The 19363-nt window shown below is 43.8% G+C and overlaps 1 protein-coding gene across 14 annotated transcripts in view; it reads left to right on the top strand.

Annotated features, from left to right (window-relative positions):
• Positions 1 to 19363, top strand: part of LOC115197057 (pleckstrin homology domain-containing family A member 7) — a 172519-nt gene that overhangs the window by 80300 nt on the left and 72856 nt on the right. For 12 of the 14 annotated variants that reach the window (XM_029758212.1, XM_029758211.1, XM_029758209.1 and 9 more), the window contains one exon: positions 19269 to 19352. In XM_029758212.1, the coding sequence (XP_029614072.1) occupies positions 19269 to 19352 (84 nt within the window). Of the gene's footprint in view, positions 1 to 3622; positions 3718 to 3864; positions 4051 to 19268; positions 19353 to 19363 lie in introns of those variants that run through there. The other 2 variants (XM_029758219.1, XM_029758220.1) reach the window with 2 other exon arrangements.

Below are 19363 nucleotides of genomic sequence, written 5' to 3'. Positions count from 1 at the left end.
GAAAATCTATGTAAAACTTAATGTGAAATATCATCACATGTGAAGTGTTCCAAAAACACATGGTTTCACATGTAGAAAACGTGGAAATGTCACAGGTGAAATCGTGATTTTTCCATAAGGGTCTTTCCCATTTTCCATTCAGTCCATCAATTTGATGGATTTATTTATTTATTCTTTATCTCCCTCCTCCCTCTACCTCCGTCTTTCCCCACACTCTATCACTTTCTCTCAAACCCACCATCTGTCCCCTGTCACTTCCCTGGACCATGAAACTCTGAAAAGACAGAGAAAAATGTTCTCAAGCTATGCAGAAGGAAGATGAACAGAACCCTAGTCCTTTATGCAAACCTTCCCCTCTCTCTCTCTCACACACACACACACACACACACACACACACACACACACACACACACACAATTTACTCCTGAGATAGCTTTCCCTAATCCTCCCTCCCTCAGTAGTCTTACAGTTGGGGGAAAATATCTAATTTGCAGTGAATGCATAACCTGCCGTGTGTAGACTAGGCTTGGTTTTGGAGTCGGCGTAGGCTCTTCTCTAACGAGTCTTAATACTGCTCAGTGCTCACCGCACTCATCCCAATCACACAACGCCACAACGCTGTCTCTCTGCCATCAGTGTTTATGCTAATGTGAATATTTGTATTATCTCCAAGTGGGTTTAATGGAAGCGAATCAGGCACAGAAGCAGACTTCCAAAATGGCCGCGTTGATTGGTGCGTGGACAAGGGTCGAGCAACCAGCTCTCTAATTTCCATAGCTATCGGAGAAAAGAATTGTGCTCATCAGTGAACCAGTCCAACTCCAGAGGAAGTTTGAGTGATTGACGAAACACCTCTTAAAGTGAACTTGCTAGAGTGTTGAAGCTAACTTGGTTGATTGAGAACTCTGCTTAAAGTAATAAAGCTTGCCAAACTCATTTTAAGTTAACTTTACCAAGTGTTTTAAGTTAATTTCGTCCCATGAAAAACTTAATGTAAGCACATAAGCTTGACCTTGCTACAATTTGGCAAGGAGAAATTCTCTTGTTAAGTCAACAAGACGAGCAAACCATGACCGGGACGTTTTTGTTTTTACTTAAGTAAACTTGACCTATCCTGATACTCACCTCCGTTACCTTGACCTTGTCTAACAACACTGGGTTTGAAAGTAAACTTGACGTGCGTTGAAATAACACTTCCTACAGAGGACACCCAGAGGGAAGTAGTGGTATAGTGTAAACTATAAATCACTCACACAAATGTTCACGCAATGTTAGCAGGCCTCTAATGTTAGCACTGGAGCTGTAAAACCAGCTGTTTCCCTCTACATCCCAGTCGCACACATACAAGTCGGTTCTCCTCCAATGTATTGCAGTTTAACAATGCGAATATGCGGTAGTACATCTGATTTAATGCATTTGGAATGTGCGTGTGTTCTGAGACAGTGCCGACAGTTCAACGGAGGATCAGGTCCAACCTGTTCATTGGAGGAGACTTGTCGTCTATTTCAGGCTAGCTGCTGCCAAGCCTGGAGACAGAGCCAGAAAAGTCCAATAGAATCACTATATGTTAGGTCCTTGTACCGTCTAAATCCAGACCAAGTTTATAGTCTTCTCTACTCTAGCCAAGTTTCTTCCTGCTTCTTTCGTTTGAGTCTGTTTGTAATCCACAATGTTTTGGAGATGTGAGACACTTATTTCATTTTTTTTACCCTTATTTTACCAGGTAAATTGACTGAACCCATTTTCATTTAGAGCAACGACCTGGGGAATAGTTAAAGGGGAGAGGAGGGAGGATGAATGAGCCAATTGGAAGCTGGGGATGATTAGGTGGCCATGATGGTATGAGGGCCAGATTGGGAATTTAGCCAGGACACCGGGGTTAACACCCCTACTCTTACGTTGAGGTCTATGGGATTTTTAGTGACCACAGCGATTCAGGACACCCATTTAACGTCCCGTCTGAATGACAGCACCCTACACAGGGCAATTTTCCTCAATCACTGCCCTGGGGCATTGGGATATTTTTTTAGACCAGAGGAACGAGTGCCTCCTACTGGCCCTCCAACATCTGAGGCATATATCACAAAGCCAGCTAGACATATTTGGGATTTTCTAAAGATGGCTATCTTCAGTTAGTTTTATAGTCCTATTAAGTTGGATACTGATTTAATCACTTGCCATTAGATCACCTGCCTCTTGCTTGTTTTGGTGGCGTCAACACACCGTTGATAAACATATCACACCAGCTAGACAATGGGGGTTGGAATACACACACCTCTCAATGCAAAATGGCCGCCTCAGTGTCGGCATGTTCCGCTATCAACAGCATGTTGCACGAGGTTGTCGCATCATAGCCAGCAGGCACTCCATGCCAGGTGTGTCAGTGATGCCTATGCCCCGACTATGCCCGTTATCACTGGCATGGTGTCGATGCCAGGCTGTCACCAGAATTGAGTGCCCCTTTCCCCCTCTCTTGTGCTAGAATTGCCCTTGTTGTTCAGGGCCACGGTGAAACAGGAGAGGGGGGGCTGGCACTGGTTACAAGCTGGCCAAACAAAAGCTTTCCTGTGTGCCACAATGCCAAACACCACTTTAATCGATCAGGCTGCTGGGTTAGGCTGTGACGTCAAGCCCTAGGCTGAAAGCGATCCCGCAAGTCATACTTCCTTTATTGAAAGGACAACGGAGATGGTAGAGAAAATAGTAGAGACTAGTTAGTTTGGTACAGAGAAGAATGTGGAGGCTTGGTAACACGGAGAGATGAAGGCATACTGTGTGTGTGTACAGTACGTGCATGTGTTTGTCTGTGTTTGCGCGCACATTGCTATTGCGGATGAGAGCAGAGCAGAAGACGAATTCCCGTCGTAACAGATGGCCAAATAAAGTTTTTTGAAATTGTGGATTCATATGAAAGGAACAAACTGACCGTTAGCTTTTCCTGTTCTCTGCAACAAAGGCTTTTTGAAGTCACTGCCAAAACAATCTCATGATATTTATTTGAGGTGAACACCCAAGTACCTCTGAGGGGCCCAGTCCTAAAGGATTTGGAGTTTGCTGCAAAACAAATGCCCAAAAATAACACCTCAAATATTTTTCAGAAGAGGCTTGATACAGAGGATATGGTCAAATGGCCGTATAATGGTGCGTGTGTAGCAGTCTAATGGCCCATGCTCATCCTGCGTGGTTAATAACCCTCATTAAAGTGATTTGTGCCGCCAGACACAGAATTCTACACACAGCCGGCCCACACTGATAAATGGGCCTACTTTCTCCATGTGCCAATACCCATAGCTTTCTCTGACGTTCCCATTCTGGTAGGCATCTGTAGACTGTAGCTTATCCCATAGATCTGATTTGGTTTTATGGCATTTCTGCGTGCGTGTGCACTACGCATGTGCCTGCGCTGTATAGGGGCACGCGAGACCGTGGTAGTTTGGAGCAAGGCTACGTTGTGTCACTGCCTCTCACTGTAGTGTGAATGAAATCCCAGGCAGCAGTTCAGTCGTACTGCGAAGTCAAAGAGGGAGAGAGAGGGAACGAGTGAGCGAGGTGTGGGTCAGATAGTATTCCCCCCATTCCCTCCTCCCTATGACAGGACCTAGCTACTGGGATGGCACTTTACCCCCCCCCCCCCCCCTCCCGCTAAACACAGGAATAGCTCCTACACACCCACAGACCAGCAGAGTGAAAGCCAGAACCGTAGCCATGTGGAAGCAGGTAAGAGTCCAGTTTGATTTAACCCTTAACTTTCATTTAACCATTTTAAAAAGCTCTGCGTTTTGTAAGTGCTCACCATTCCAGCTATCTAGGGAGAGCGAGAGGCAGAGAGACAGAGAGAGAGAGGGGGCAAGGTGGAACGGAGCTATTGGGATACTGAGGCGACATTGACCGAGGGGGCAATGCCCGAGCTATAGGAGCCAATTGCCTAGTTGCTCCGGCTCTAGGGAAACAAATGGAAGCAGCTCTGAAACGGCACTAGAACTGTAGTTACTGTCATAGTTCAGCTGAGTTGCGGTTTTTATTTGGAAGATGTAGCAGCAAGTCGCTTTGGTGAGCTTGGGCTTTGCTTGGATATTAGCCTACAATACTGTATATATCTTCAGAGGGTTGTGCGGTGCAGCTACACAAGCTAATTATTGATCTATTGCGATAGTACAGTCAGGTGTGGACGTGCTTGCTTTAGTTGGGATTTGATTGAGATTTTAAAGAGGTAGAGTTCTCATTTAGGTGACAGAAATGTAATTGAGGAAGAGGGAATGGCTTTAGTGAGCTTAACTGTGAAATAAAGTTGACACTTGCTTTACTAGGATGCGCAGTAACCTTATAACTTTTCTTGTAGGTGTGTAGGTTTTTATAGTTTTGGTAAATGTTGTTCATAGGGCTGTGAAGATAATGGAATTGTGGATTCATTGTAATGCAAATGGTAATAATGGCGCCGGAGGGGATGGCTGCCGTTTTACAGGCTACTAACTGACTGTGCTAATTTGTGTTTTTTTGCAATTGTTTGTAACTTATTTTCTACTTGAGGTCGACCGATTATGATTTTTCAACGCCGGTGCCGATTATTGGATGACCAAAAAAGCCGATACCGATTTTAATCGGCCAGTTTTTATTTTTTTATTTTATTATTTTTTAAAAATTATTATTATTATTATTATTATTATTATTATTATTATTTTATGACAATTACAACAATACTGAATGAACACTTATTTTAACTTAATATAATACATCAATAAAATCTATTTAGCCTGAAATAATGAAACATGTTCAAGTTGGTTTAAATGATGCAAAAACAAAGTGTTGGGGAAGAAAGTAAAAGTGCAATATGTGCCATGTAAAAAAGCTAACGTTTAAGTTCCTTGTTCAGAACATGAGAACATATGAAAGCTGGTGGTTCCTTTTAACACGAGTCTTCAATATTCCCAGGTAAGAAGTGTTAGGTTGTAGTTATTATAGGAATTATAGGACTATTTCTCTCTTTACGATTTGTATTTCATATACCTTTGACTATTGGATGTTCTTATAGGCACTTTAGTATTGCCAGTGTAACAGTATAGCCTCCGTCCCTCTCCTCGCTCCTACCTGGGCTCAAACCAGGAACACATCGACAACATCCACCTTCGAAGCAGCGTTACCCATGCAGAGCAAGGGGAAAACTACTCCAAGTCTCAGAGTGAGTGACGTTTGAAACGCTATTAGCGCGCACCCGCTAACTAGCTAGCCATTTCACATCGGTTACAGCAGCCTAATCTTGGGAGTTGATAGGCTTGAAGTAATAAACAGCGCAATGCTTGAAGCACAGCGAAGAGCTGCTGGCAAAACGCACAAAAGTGCTGTTTGAATGAATGCTTACGAGCCTGCTCCTGCCTCCACCGCTCAGTCAGACTGCTATATCAAATCATAGACTTAATTATAACATAATTACACAAATACGAGCCTTAGGTCATTAGTATGGTCAAATCCGGAAACTATCATTTCGAAAACAAAACGTTTATTCTTTCAGTGAAATATGGAACCGTTCCGTATTTTATCTAACGGGTGGCATCCCTAAGTCTAAATATTCCTGTTACATTGCACAACCTTCAATGTTATGTCATAATTACGTAGAATTCTGGCAAATTAGTTCGCAACGAGCCAGGCGGCACAAACTGTTGCATATACCCTGACTCTACGTGCAATGAACGCAAGAGAAGTGACACGATTTCACCTGGTTAATATTGCCTGCTAACCTGGATTTCATTTTGGCTAAATATGCAGGTTTAAAAATATATACTTCTGTGTATTGATTTTAAGAAAGGCATTGATGTTTATGGTTAGGTACAGTCGTGCAACGATTGTGCTTTTTTTGCAAATGCGCTTTTGTTAAATCATCCCCAGTTTGGTGAAGTCGGCTGTCTTTGTTAGGAAGAAATAGTCTTCACAGTTCGCAACGAGCCAGGCGGCCCAAACTGCTGCATATACCCTGACTCTGTTTGCAAGAGAAGTGACACATTTTCCCTAGTTAAAAGAAATTCATGTTAGCAGGCAATATTAACTAAATATGCAGGTTTAAAAAATATACTTCTGTGTATTGATTTTAAGAAAGGCATTGATGTTTATGGTTAGGTACAGTCGTGCAACGATTGTGCTTTTTTTGCAAATGCGCTTTTGTTAAATCATCCCCAGTTTGGTGAAGTCGGCTGTCTTTGTTAGGAAGAAATAGTCTTCACAGTTCGCAACGAGCCAGGCGGCCCAAACTGCTGCATATACCCTGACTCTGTTTGCAAGAGAAGTGACACATTTTCCCTAGTTAAAAGAAATTCATGTTAGCAGGCAATATTAACTAAATATGCAGGTTTAAAAAATATACTTGTGTATTGATTTTAAGAAAGGCATTGATGTTTATGGTTGGAGCAACGTGTACCTAAGCGATTATATGCAATGCAGGACAGGCTAGATAACTACACATGGTTGATGATATTACTATTTTAACTGGTGATTATGATTGATTGTTTTTTATAAGATAAGTTTAATGCTAGCTAGCAACTTACCTTGGCTTCTTACTGCATTTGCTTAACAGGCAGGCTCCTCGTGGAGTGCAATGTAAAGCAGGTGGTTAGAGCTTTGGACTAATTAACCGTAAGGTTGCAAGATTGAACCCCCGAGCTGACAAGGTAAAAATCTGTTGTTCTGCCCCTGAACAAGGCAGTTAACCCACCGTTCCTAGGCTGTCATTGAAAATAAGAATGTGTTCTTAACTGACTTGCCTAGTTAAATAAAGGTGTAAAAAAAAACAAAAAAAACAATCGAGAATGCCAAGAGTGTGCAAAGCTGTCATCAAGGCAAAGGGTGGTAACTTTGAAGAATCTCAAATATAAAATCTATTTTGATTTGTCACACTTTTTTTGCTTACTACATGATTCCATATGTGTCATTTCATAGTGTTGTCTTCACTATTATTATACAATGTAGAAAATACAAAAAATAAAGAAAAACCTTGAATGAGTAGGTGCGTCCAAACTTTTTACTGGTACTGTATCTCTGTGTGCAGTTTGAACGTAGTTTCTGGAGCCATTGCTAACTAGCGTTAGCGCAATGACGCAGTCTACAGGAGCCGCTAGCATGCTGAGGTGCCTACTGACTGTAGTGATACCTTTTAATGTGATGAAAATGCCAACATATAAACCTGCGTGCTGCTGTTGCTAGCCTGGCTCCCACTGTATTTGACTTAGTCTTTGTGTAACCCAACCTAGTGGACTCACTCATCATACATGATACTCTGTAGTCCTTGGCAGGGTTGTGTGTGTGTGATTGTGTGCACTTTCACTTGTATGTGTACATGCTGTATGTGGTGTGCGTGTGATGGTTGTGTGTGAAGGCTTGTATATCCAGTCCAAACTACCCGACTCTTGAAATCAATCTGTGCCTTTAACAATAGTTCAAAGTCTGCGTTAAAACAGTTTTCTTTTGGAGGAGAGTGCTGGTGTTCTGAGTTCTCAACTTCTGATGACACCGGAGCCTCTTCATCTCTTTAACAAAAGCCAGCGTGTGGGATGGAAGGATTAATTATTAGCTGTATTATTCAGAGCCTACATTGCAGCTCCACTCAAAGGGCTACTTTAAATGTCTGTCTATGCCACCACGTACGCAGACACCCACATCGCATTATACATACACACACACACACACACACACACACACACACACACACACACACACTGATACCCACACAAACGAATGCACGTACACACACGCATACACACGTATACATGGACAGGCAGACGGACCGACTCATGCGTGGACACACGCACCCACCCACACCTCTCCGCACTTTGAATGGGAATGACCTCGCTCTGCCCCTCTCAGAATGCACCAACAACCACTCTCCTTTCCCTCCTTTTCCTTCCTTCCCTCCCTCCCTCCCTCCCTCCGTCCGTCCGTCCGTCCGTCCGTCCCTCCGTCTGTCCCTACATCTGTCCTCCGCAAAGCATTTCAAACACATTTCATCTGGAAACCTTTAAATAGACCTGACCTTTTTGACTGAACACACACCCACACACCCACTCACCAAATAGATGTTTTGAAGCAATCTGTCTTTCTCAGCACGGGGCTCTCGCAAACCTGCCAGCTGTCTCACGCCAGTAGATACGGAGACAAATGTCTCCACTCAGGATTGGGTGAGATGTCAGTGAGAGTGGAGGCTGCATCCCGAAAGGTACTGTATTCCCTATTTAGTGCATACATTTTGACCAGGACAATATGGGTACTGGTCAAAAGTAATGCACTATTTAGGGAATAAGGTGCCATTTGTGACGTAACCAGCTGTTCAAAGCCAACATATTTAGCCTTTGATACATTTGGTCATGTAGTGTATGTGGACACCTACTCGTCAAATATCTCATGGCAAAATCATGGGCATTAATTAATATGGAGTTGGTCCCTCCATTGCTGCTATAACAGCCTCCACTCTTCTTCGAATGCTTTCCACTAGATGTTGTAACATTGCTGTTAGGACTTGCTTCCATTCAGCCACGAGTATTCGTGAGGTCGGGCACTGATGTTGGGCGATTAGGCCTGGCTCGCAGTAGCGGTTCCAATTCATCCCAAAGGTATTCGATGTGGTTGAGGTCAGGGCCCTGTGCAGGCCTGTCAAGTTCTTTCACACCGAGCTGACAAACCAATTCAGTATGGTCCTCGCTTTGTGCACAGGGGCATTGTCATGCTGAAACAGGAAAGGTCCTTCCTCAAACTGTTGCCACAAAGTAGGAAGTGCAGAATTGTCTAGAATGTCATTGTATGATGTATCATTAAGATTTCCTTTCACTGGAACTAAGGGGCCTAGCCCAAACCATGAAAAACAGCCCCAGACTATTATTCCTCCTCCACCAAACTTTACAGTTGTCACTATGCCTTGGGGTAGGTAGTGTTCTCCTGGCATCCACCAAACCCAGATTCGTTCGTCAGCCTGCCAGATGGTGAAGCGTGATTCATCACTCCAGAAAACGCATTTCCACTGCTCCAGAGTCCAATGGCGGCAAGCTTTACACCACTTCAGCCGACCCTTGGCATTGCGCATGGTGATCTTAGGCTTGTGTGCGGTTGCTTGGCCACAAAAAAAACATTTTATGAAGCTCCTGACAAACGGTTCATGTGTTGATGTTGCTTCCAGAGGCAGTTTGTAACTCGGTAGTCAGTGTTGCAACCGAGGACAGACGTGCTAAGCGCTTCAGCACTCTGCGGTCACTTCTCACTAAAAGACACATGACAGCCCGCTTGGAGTTTGCCAAAAGGCACCTAAAGAGACTCCGACCATGAAAAACAAGATTCTCTGGTCTGATAAAACCAAGATTGAACGCTTTGGCCTGAATGCCAAGCATCACTTCTGGAGAAAACCAGGCACCATCCTTACAGTGAAGCATGGAGGTTGCGGCGGCAGGGACTGGGAGACTAGTCAGGATCAAGGCAAAGATGAACCTGGCACCATCCTTACGGTGAAGCATGGAGGTTGCAGGGACTGGGAGACTAGTCAGGATCAAGGCAAAGATGAATGGAGCAAAGTACAGAGATCCTTGATGATATCCTGCTCCAGAGCGCTCAGAACCTCAGACTGGGGTGAAGGTTCACCATCCAACAGGACAACGACCCTAAGCACACAGCCAAGCCAACGCAGGAGTTTCCAGCCAGAGCCCGGACTTGAACCCGATCTAACATCTCTGGAGAGACCTGAAAATAGCTGTGCAGCAATGCTCCCCATTCAACCTGACAGAGCCTGAGAGGATCTGAAGAGAAGAATGGGAGAAACTCCCCAAATACAGGTGTGCCAAGCTTGTAGTGTCATACCCAATAAGACTCAAGGCTGTAATCTCTGCCAAAGGTGCTTCAACAAAGTACTGAGTAAAGGGTCTGAATATTTATGTAAATGTGATATTTCAGTTTTTTATTTATTTATATAAAATAGCCAAAAAATCTACAAACATGTCTTTGCTTTGTAATTATGGGGTATTGTGTGTAGATTGAGGGGGAAAAAAATAATAAGGCTGTAACATAACAAAATTTGGAAAAGGAGTCTGAATACTTTCCGAGGGGGGAGGGGGTGTGTGTGTGTGTGTGTGTGTGTGTGTGTGTGTGTGTGTACAGTTGAAGTCGGAAGTTTACATACACTGTTGGAGTCATTACATTTACATTTTAGTAATTTAGCAGACGCTCTTATCCAGAGCGACTTACAGTAGTGAATGCATACATTTCTTTTTTTTTTTTTTTTGTACTGGCCCCCCGTGGGAATCGAACCCACAACCCTGGCGTTGCACACACCATGCTGGCGTTGCAAATACCATGCTCTACCAACCACGCCACAAATTTCTTAACAAACTATAGTTTTGGCAAGTTGGTTAGGACATCTTCTTTGTGCATGACACAAGTAATTTTTCCAACAATTGTTTACAGACAGATTATTTCACTTATAATTCACTGTATCACAATTCCAGTGGGTCAGAAGTTTACATACACTAAGTTGACTGTGCCTTTAAACAGCTTGGAAAATTCCAGAAAATGATGTCATGGCTTTATAAGCTTCTGTTAGGCTAATTGACATCATTTGAGTCAATTGGAGGTGTACCTGTGGATGTATTTTAAGGCCTACCTTCAAACTCAGTGCCTCTTTGCTTGACATCATGGGAAAATCAAAAGAAATCAGCCAAGACCTCAGAAAAAAATTGTGGACACAAACACAAACACCTTTCTTAGTGAGCTAGCGAGGGATGGAGAGGGGAGGGGCACCGTATAGGCAAGTTGGCCACCAGGCAGACAGTCAGAACCGTGCACGAGGCCTGTCTATTGGCAATCAAAACCTGTATCTTGCAATGAAATGCTGTATCTCGCAATTTCCTGGCTTGCAATGTCAAGCAACTTCAGTCAAGCAACTTCAGTCAAGCAACTTCAGTCAAGCAACTTCAGTCAAGCAACTTCAGTCAAGCAACTTCAGTCAAGCAGGGCCTATCATCAATGAATAGGCTTGGATATTGAGATGAGCGAGATGCAACACTACGCTCTCCCTGTCACACACAGTATCTGCGCATGTGCACGGTTTACTTCACTCTGTTCTGTGCGGTAGCCAGGGCACCAAAACAGTGGAGAAGTTGAACTTCGTGCTGCAACGCTATTGGTTGATGTGGAAATAGACCCACTATGCTGTTTACGTTCTGCGTTTACATTAAAAAAAAACATTGTTTTTCGGTTATGGATTTTATTTGACAATAAGGATCTCAATTTTGTTTAAACATTCACACCACTACTTAGTGAGCAGCGCTTGCTGATGTTAGATGGAGACACTACTACTACTACTACTACTACTACTACTACTACTACACGTGTGTGTGTGTGTGTGTGTGTGTGTGTGTGTGTGTGTGTGCGCGTGCGTGCATATATACATGCATACATACATACATACATACATACATACATACATACATACATACATACATACATACATACATACATACATACATACATACATACATATTCTAAGATGTTAAGTCACCTGCATTGGGATGGGGTGGGCATAGTAGCCAAGTAACCAACATTTGTTTACATTAATGTTTACCTCCCTTGATGTGCCAATCAAGATTTGAGTGTCCTTACGTACCTCCTCAGCACTGTAGGTAAATACCACACCGTACATGGAGAGGGTTGAGCTCAGCGCTAAAGCCAGTGTGGAGTGGGTTATTTCTCTCACCATGCTGGGTGGTTTTTGAGAGGAAGCAGACGTTTTTTCTTAGCGGGATGTTATCTGTTATGACGCAGACTGAGTCCGCTTCACCTGTGTCTCTGTTTAGGTACTCCCACAACATGTTCAAAGCCAGATAATAAGAGTTAACATTTATGTAGTCCTACTTAATACCCCAAACCAGAAACGAACAGAAACAACCCAAAATACCAAACAGCTGCCCATTAAAAAATACCAAAAACAACCAGAAACTACTCCAAACAGCTACGCCCAAAATACCAGGAACAACCGAAAATACCAGAAACTACTCTAAACAGAACTCCAAAATACCAGAAACTACTGTAAACAGAACTCCAAAATACCAGAAACTACTGTAAACAGCTACCCTCAAAATACTGGAAACTACTAGAAACAACCCCAAAATATCCAAATCAATGTTCATTGGTCGCGTACATAGATTTGCAGATGTTATCTCAGGTGCAGTGAAATGTTTATGTTCATAGCTCCAGCAGTGCAGTAATATCTAACATCCCCACAGCATGATGCTGCCACCACCATGCTCACTGTCCTCCAGATGTGACGCTTGGCATCCAGGCCAAAGAGTTCAATCTTGGTTTCATCAGACCAGACAATCTTGTCACTCATTGTATGAGAGTCCTTTAGGTGACTTTTGGCAACCTCCAAGAGGGCTGTCGTGTGCCTTTTACTGAGGAGTGGCTTTCGTCTGGCCACTCTACCATAAAGGCCTGATTGGTGGAGTGCTGCAGAGATGGTTGTCCTTCTGGATTGTTCTACCATCTCCACAGAGGAACTCTGGAGCTCTATCACAGCGAACATCGGGTTCTTGGTCACCTCCCTGACCAAGGCCTTTCTTCCCAGATTGCTGAGTTTGGCCGGGTGGCCAGCTCTAGAAAGAAGGGAGGAGGCCACTGTGTTCTTGGGGACCTTCAATGCTGCAAAAACTTGATGGTACACTTTATGCTTTGACACAATCCTGTCTCTGAGCTCTACGGACAATTTCTTTAACCTCATGGGTTAGTTTTTGCTATGACATGCACTGTCAACTGTGGGACCTTATATAGACGGTTGTGTGCCTTTTTACAAAACATGTCCAATCAATTGAATTTACCACAGCTGGACTCCAATCAAGTTGTCGCAACATCTCAAGGATGCTCAATGAAAACAGGATGCACCTGAGCTCAGTTCCGAGTTTCATAGCAAAGGGTTTCTGTTTTATTTTGAATACATTTGCAAAATGTAAAAAAAAAAATGTTTTCGCGTTGTCATTATGGGGTGTTGTGTGTCGATTTAGGAGGAAATTGTTTATTTAATCCATTTTAGAATAAGGTTGTAATGTAACAAAAATGTGGAAAAAGTGAAGGGGTTTAAATACTTTCCCGAATGCTCTGTATGTTAGACATCATGGATAAGAATTGCCTGAGATGGTGTGGTGGGAACAGCTGTGCTCTAAAACGTCTCTGGTGGTACCAAAGAGATCCCTACAATATTATTCGAAACAGTTAACCGTGAATTTAAAGTGGATTCGATATACGATAACGTAGAGGGAAGTAGACAATTTTCATTGTAAAGGATTGGAACCATTTCTCAATGGGCTTTTCCATGACTGTATTGGATGGGTCACATTATAATTGAAAAGTTAGGCGCAGACAAAAACAGTGATTTTCCCTGTTGTAATCAAATCAAATAATTTTATTTGTCACATGCGCCAAATACAACATTACCATGAAATGCTTACCTACAAGCCCTTAACCAACAATGCAGTTCAAGAAATAAATAACATATTTACTAAATAAACTAAAGTAAAAACGTGAAAGTAACACAATAAAATTGCATACCAATAACGAGGCAATATACAGGGGATACCGGTACCGAGTCAATGTGCGGGGGTACAGGTTAGTCAAGGTAGTTTGCACATGTAGGTTGGGGTAAAGTGGTTGTGCATAGATAATAAACAGTAAGTAGCAGCAGTGTAAAAACAAAGGGGGGGTCAATGTAAATTGTCAGGGTTGGCATTTCTTATAGCTTGTTAAGGAGCCTTTTGGACCTAGACTTGGCGCTCCGGCACCGCTTGCTGTGTGGTAGCAGTGCGAGAACAGTCTATGACTTGGGTGGTTGGAGTCTTGGACCATTTTTTAGGCCTTCCTCTGACACCGCCTAGTATATAGGTCCTGAATGTCAGGAAGCTTGGCCCCAGTGATGTATTGGGCTGTACGCACTACCCTCTGTAGCGTCTTATGGTCAGATGCCGAGCAGTTGCCATACCGGTCAGGATGCTCTCGATGGTGCAGCTGTAGAAATGTTTGAGGATCTGGGGACCCATGGGAAATCTTTTCAGTCTCCTGAGGGGGAAAAGGTGTTGTCGTGCCCTCTTCCCGACTGTCTTGGTGTGTTTGGACCATGATAGTTTGTTGGTGATGTGGACACCAAGGAAACTCAAGACCCACTCCACTACAGCCCTGTCAATGTTAAATGGGGCCAGTTCGGCCCGCCTTTTATTGTAGTCCACGATCACCTCCTTTGTCTTGCTCACATTGAGAGAGAAGTTGTTGTCCTGGCACCACACTGCCAAGTCTCTGACCTCCTGCCTATAGGCTCTCATCGTTGTCGGTGATCAGGCCTACCACTGTTGTGTCGTCAGCAAATTTAATGGTGTTGGAGTCGTCGGTGAACAGGAAGTACAGGAGGGGAATATGCACGCATCCCTGAGGAGTCCCAGTGTTGAGGATCAGAATGGCAGATGTGTTGTTGCCTACCCTTACCACATGGGGTGGCCCGTCAGGAAGTCCAGAATCCAGTTGCAGACGGAGGTGTTTAGTCCCAGGGTCCTTAGCTTATTGATGAGCTTTGTGGGCACTATGGTGTTGAACGCTGAGCTGTAGTCAATGAACAGCATTCTCGCATAGGTGTTCCTTTTTGTCCAGGTGGGAAAGGGCAGTGTGGAGTGCGAATGTGATTGTGTCATCTGTGGATCTGTTGGGGCTGTATGTGAATTGGAGTGGGTCTAGGGTTTCCGGGATGATTGTGATGTGAGCCATGACCAGCCTTTCAAAGCACTTCATGGCTACCAACGTGAGTGCTACGGGGTGGTAGTCATTTACCTTCGCATTCTTGGGCACAGGGACTATGGTGGTCTGCTTGAAACGTGGGTATTACAGACTTGGTCAGGGAGAGGTTTAAAATGTCAGTGAAGACACTTGCCCGTTGGTCAGGGCATGCGCTGAGTACACGCCCTGGTAATCTGTCTGGCACCGCGGCCTTGTGAATGTTGACCTGTTTAACCTCTCTAGGGTAGGTGGCACCAAATCGTCCCACCTACGTAACAGCCAGTGGAATCCTGTGGCGCGTTATTCAAATACCTTAGAAATGCTATTACTTCAATTTCTCAAACATATGACTATTTTACACCATTTTAAAGACAAGACTCTTGTTAATCTAACCACACTGTCCGATTTCAAAAAGGCTTTACAACGAAAGCAAAACATTAGATTATGTCAGCAGAGTACCCAGCCAGAAATAATCAGACACCCATTTTTCAAGCTAGCATATAATGTCACAAAAACACAGAAGACAGCTAAATGCAGCACTAACCTTTGATGATCTTCATCAGATGACACACCTAGGACATTATGTTATACAATACATGCATGTTTTGTTCAATCAAGTTCATATTTATATCAAAAACCAGCTTTTTACATTAGCATGTGACGTTCAGAACTAGCATACCCCCCGCAAACTTCCGGTGAATTTACTAACAATTTACTAAATTACTCACGATAAACGTTCACAAAAAGCATAACAATTATTTTAAGAATTATAGATACAGAACTCCTCTATGCACTCGATATGTCCGATTTTTAAAATAGCTTTTTGGTGAAAGCACATTTTGCAATATTCTAAGTAGATAGCCCGGCATCACAGGGCTAGCTATTTAGACACCCAGCAAGTTTAGCCTTCACCAAACTCCGATTTACTATTAGAAAAGTTTGATTACCTTTGGTGTTCTTCGTCAGAATGCACTCCCAGGATTTCTACTTCAATAACAAATGTTGGTTTGGTCCCAAATAATCCATAGTTATATCCAAACAGCGGCGTTTTGTTCGTGCGTTCAAGACACTATCTGAAAGGGTAAATAAGGGTTACGAGCACGGCGCATTTCGTGACAAAAAAATTCTAAATATTCCATTACCGTACCTCGGAGCATGTCAACCGCTGTTTAAAATCAATTTTTATGCCATTTTTCTCGTAAAAAAGCGATAATATTCCGACCGGGAATCTGCGTTTAGGTAAATAGACGAAAGAAAATAAAGCACGGGGTCAACTCGTGCACGCGCCTAAGCCCATTATCCTCTGATCGGCCACTTGCCAAAAGTGCAAATGTGTTTCAGCCTGCAGCTGCCTCGATATCATTCAGCTTTTTCCCGGGCTCTGAGAGCCTATGGGAGCCGTAGGAAGTGTCACGTTACAGCAAAGATCCTCAGTCTTCAATAAACAGAGACAAGAAGAACAAGATCTTGTCAGAGAGGGCACTTCCTGTAAGGAATCTTCTCAGGTTTTTGCCTGCCATATGAGTTCTGTTATACTCACAGACACCATTCAAACAGTTTTAGAAACTTTAGGGTGTTTGCTATCCAAAGCCAATAATTATATGCATATTCTAGTTACTGGGTAGGAGTAGTAACCAGATTAAATCGGGTACGTTTTTTATCCGGCCGTGTAAATACTGCCCCCTAGCCCTAACAGGTTAAAGGTGTTGCTCACATTGGCTACAGAGTGCGTGATCACACAGTCGTCAGGAACAGCTGGTGCTCTCATACATGCTTTAGTGTTGCTTGCCTCAAAGTGAACATAAAAGGCATTTAGCTCATCTTGTAGGCTTGCGTCACTGTGCAGCTCACGGCTTGGTTTCCCATTTTATTGTCTGTAATAGTTCTGCAAGCCCTGTCACATCCGACGAGCGTAGTAGGATTTAGTCTTAGTCCTGTATTGACACTTTGCCTGTTTGATGATTAGTCTGAGGGCATTGCGGGATTTCTTATAAGCGTCCTGATTAGAGTCCCGCTCCTTGAAAGCGGCAGCTCTAGCCTTTAGCTCGGTGCGGATGTTGCCTTTCATCCATGGCTTCTGGTTGGGATATGTACGTACTGTGGGGACGATGTCGTCAATGCACTTATTGATGAATCTGGTAACTGAGGTGGCATACTCCTCAATGCCATTGGATGATTCACAGAACATATTCCAGTCTGTGCTAGCAAAACGTGCTAGCAAAAAGTCCTGTAGCATCCGCGTCATCTGACCACTTCCGTATAGATTGAGTCACTGGTACTTCCTGCTTTAGTTTTTGGTTGTAAGCAGGAATCCGGAGGATAGAATTATGGTCAGATTTACCAAATGGAGGTCTAGGGAAAGCTTTGTATGCGTCTCTGTGTGTGGAGTAAAGGTGGTCTAGAGTTTTTTTCCCTCTGGTTGCACATATGGGCCCTGAGACTGGCGCTGGTTGTTTACAATTAATACACTGAGGTCATCCCAAATCGTTACAACATTACATTTGCTGTTGAATTTGATGGGGATCTGTGACCACGTCACCATTGTAGCGGATGGCTGAAAAATACTGTGGAGGGAGGGTGCCACTGCCATCCCCTGGACAGCACTATTGCTAAATGACTATAAAATGATTCATTCCTGTTCAGCCAATATCGCTAATACTTATGCTTATCTGCATAGACAGCAGTACAGACTTTTCTAAGATAATTGTCTATGCTAAGGTAGACCCCAGTATTGTCCCCTGAGACATACTCGTATCTAGAGCATAGTGCGTATTTTCCTGTGTGAAACATAACTCTGCTTGTGTCCCAAATGGCACACTATTCCATATTTAGTGCATTACTTTTGGTGCCATTTGGGATGCAGACCTCTGTCAAGACAACAAACAGCACAGCAGCCTCTTCACACATCCCTGTGTGTATTGGACCAGAGTACTTTTTTTCCTTCCTTAACCAGGAAGTGAGCTCTCAGCCGTCACTCCACATCAGCTCCTACAGGGACAGCAGCAGCTCAACTACTATTTGATGGAGGGAATATATTGGGAGGGTGTTGTGCGACATGTGCCCTATAAAGGCTTGTTTTTAAGTCACTTGGGCTGTGTCCCAAATGGCAACCTATTCCCTACATCGTGCACTACTTTTGCCCAGAGCGCTATGGGCACTGGTTCGAAAGTAGTGCACTATATAGGGAATGGGGTGCCATTTGGCAATCAACCTTGGTGGTGTACACAGGGCCTAATTGATTACATCCTAACCCCTGGAAGAAGAGGAATGCATTAGAGCTTCCTGGTACTCTGGGATATCTGGGGACGAAGCGCTGCAAATTGCGACTTTTGTCAGCGATCTCCTTAAAGATTCAAATCTGCCTTTATGTTCTGAAAGGGACTGACTTAACCTACATAGCAAGCAACAACAAGACGTGTTGAAGACTAACTGAACTTAGTATGTATGTGTGATTGGCTTTGCGATATCAGAAGATGCTGCACACATTTCTTCCCTAGTTATTTTGAGATGTCAACACTCGCTGGTTCTGGTCCCCCGAGTGGACTGGATGGTGGATATGTCGATGTGCCCATGAGCGGGGCACTTCCCCCTGATTGCTGCTCTGGATGGGAGCTTCTGCTAAATGACTAAGATTTAATGCAAATGTTGAGCGGTTTCACTGCAGGTGAATTGTATGTTTTTTTAAATTCATTAAAATAAAAATAAAACCTTCGCTGATTCACTTAGCGTCAGTTAGACTGAGTGATTTGTGTTTCATAAATGTCATCAGCCTTATCGTAGGCAGTCAACTTTGACCGTGACTTCGATTTTCCAACTCACCCTCACTCTGCAAGCTCCCACGAGACGAGAATCGAATGTTGTAGACTGTGTATAGTTGAAAAACATTGTGTGCCGTTTACCACCCCTCTTTGTTTATCCCCTTGGCAATGGAATTTACACCCCTGATAGAGGGCCCTGCTGTGTCCAAAATGGCACCCTATTTCCTATGTAGTGCAGAAGTACATATCGGGAATAGCCTAGGGACGCAGGCCCCAGGTTGAAATCAATGGAGGCCTTGCTTGGCCTGACCAATCTTTCTCTCTATCTCTATCTCTCTCGATCTCTCTCTCTCTCTCTCGATCTCTTTCTTTCTTTTTTTTTTGTGTGTGTGTGTGTGTGTGTGTCCGGAATTTAGTGCTGAGCCTGACACTTTATGGCCAGATCATACGAGCTGTCCAGGACGGGGGCCACCGCCACCCCACACATTCTACACAGGCCTGAGAAAGTCAGGGGGGCGAGTCTATGGGGTTATTTAGTGCTTGAAACCCACTACGCCCCTAGAGAATGATCCGCTTGTGTCTACATGTGAGCGGAAGGGGGGTAAAATCCAACGCAATGACCACAGACTGATTCGATAGCCAGGGATGCTAATTTTGTTCCACTCTGTTTTTCCCCCTCTCTCCTCCTACCTCCATTCCCCACCACTGTTCCCTCTCTCTTCTCCTCTGTTCCTCTCATAGCCATAACCAGAGGACCACGACGTTCCGGCACCCCGTGACGGGACAGGTGTCTCAGGAGAACGTTGGTTTTATCCTCCAAGAACAGTGAGTGACTA

The sequence above is a fragment of the Salmo trutta genome, chromosome 7 (genome assembly GCF_901001165.1).
Source record: "Salmo trutta chromosome 7, fSalTru1.1, whole genome shotgun sequence".
Lineage (NCBI taxonomy): Eukaryota > Metazoa > Chordata > Actinopteri > Salmoniformes > Salmonidae > Salmo > Salmo trutta.
This window is presented reverse-complemented; position numbering and strand designations above follow the sequence as displayed.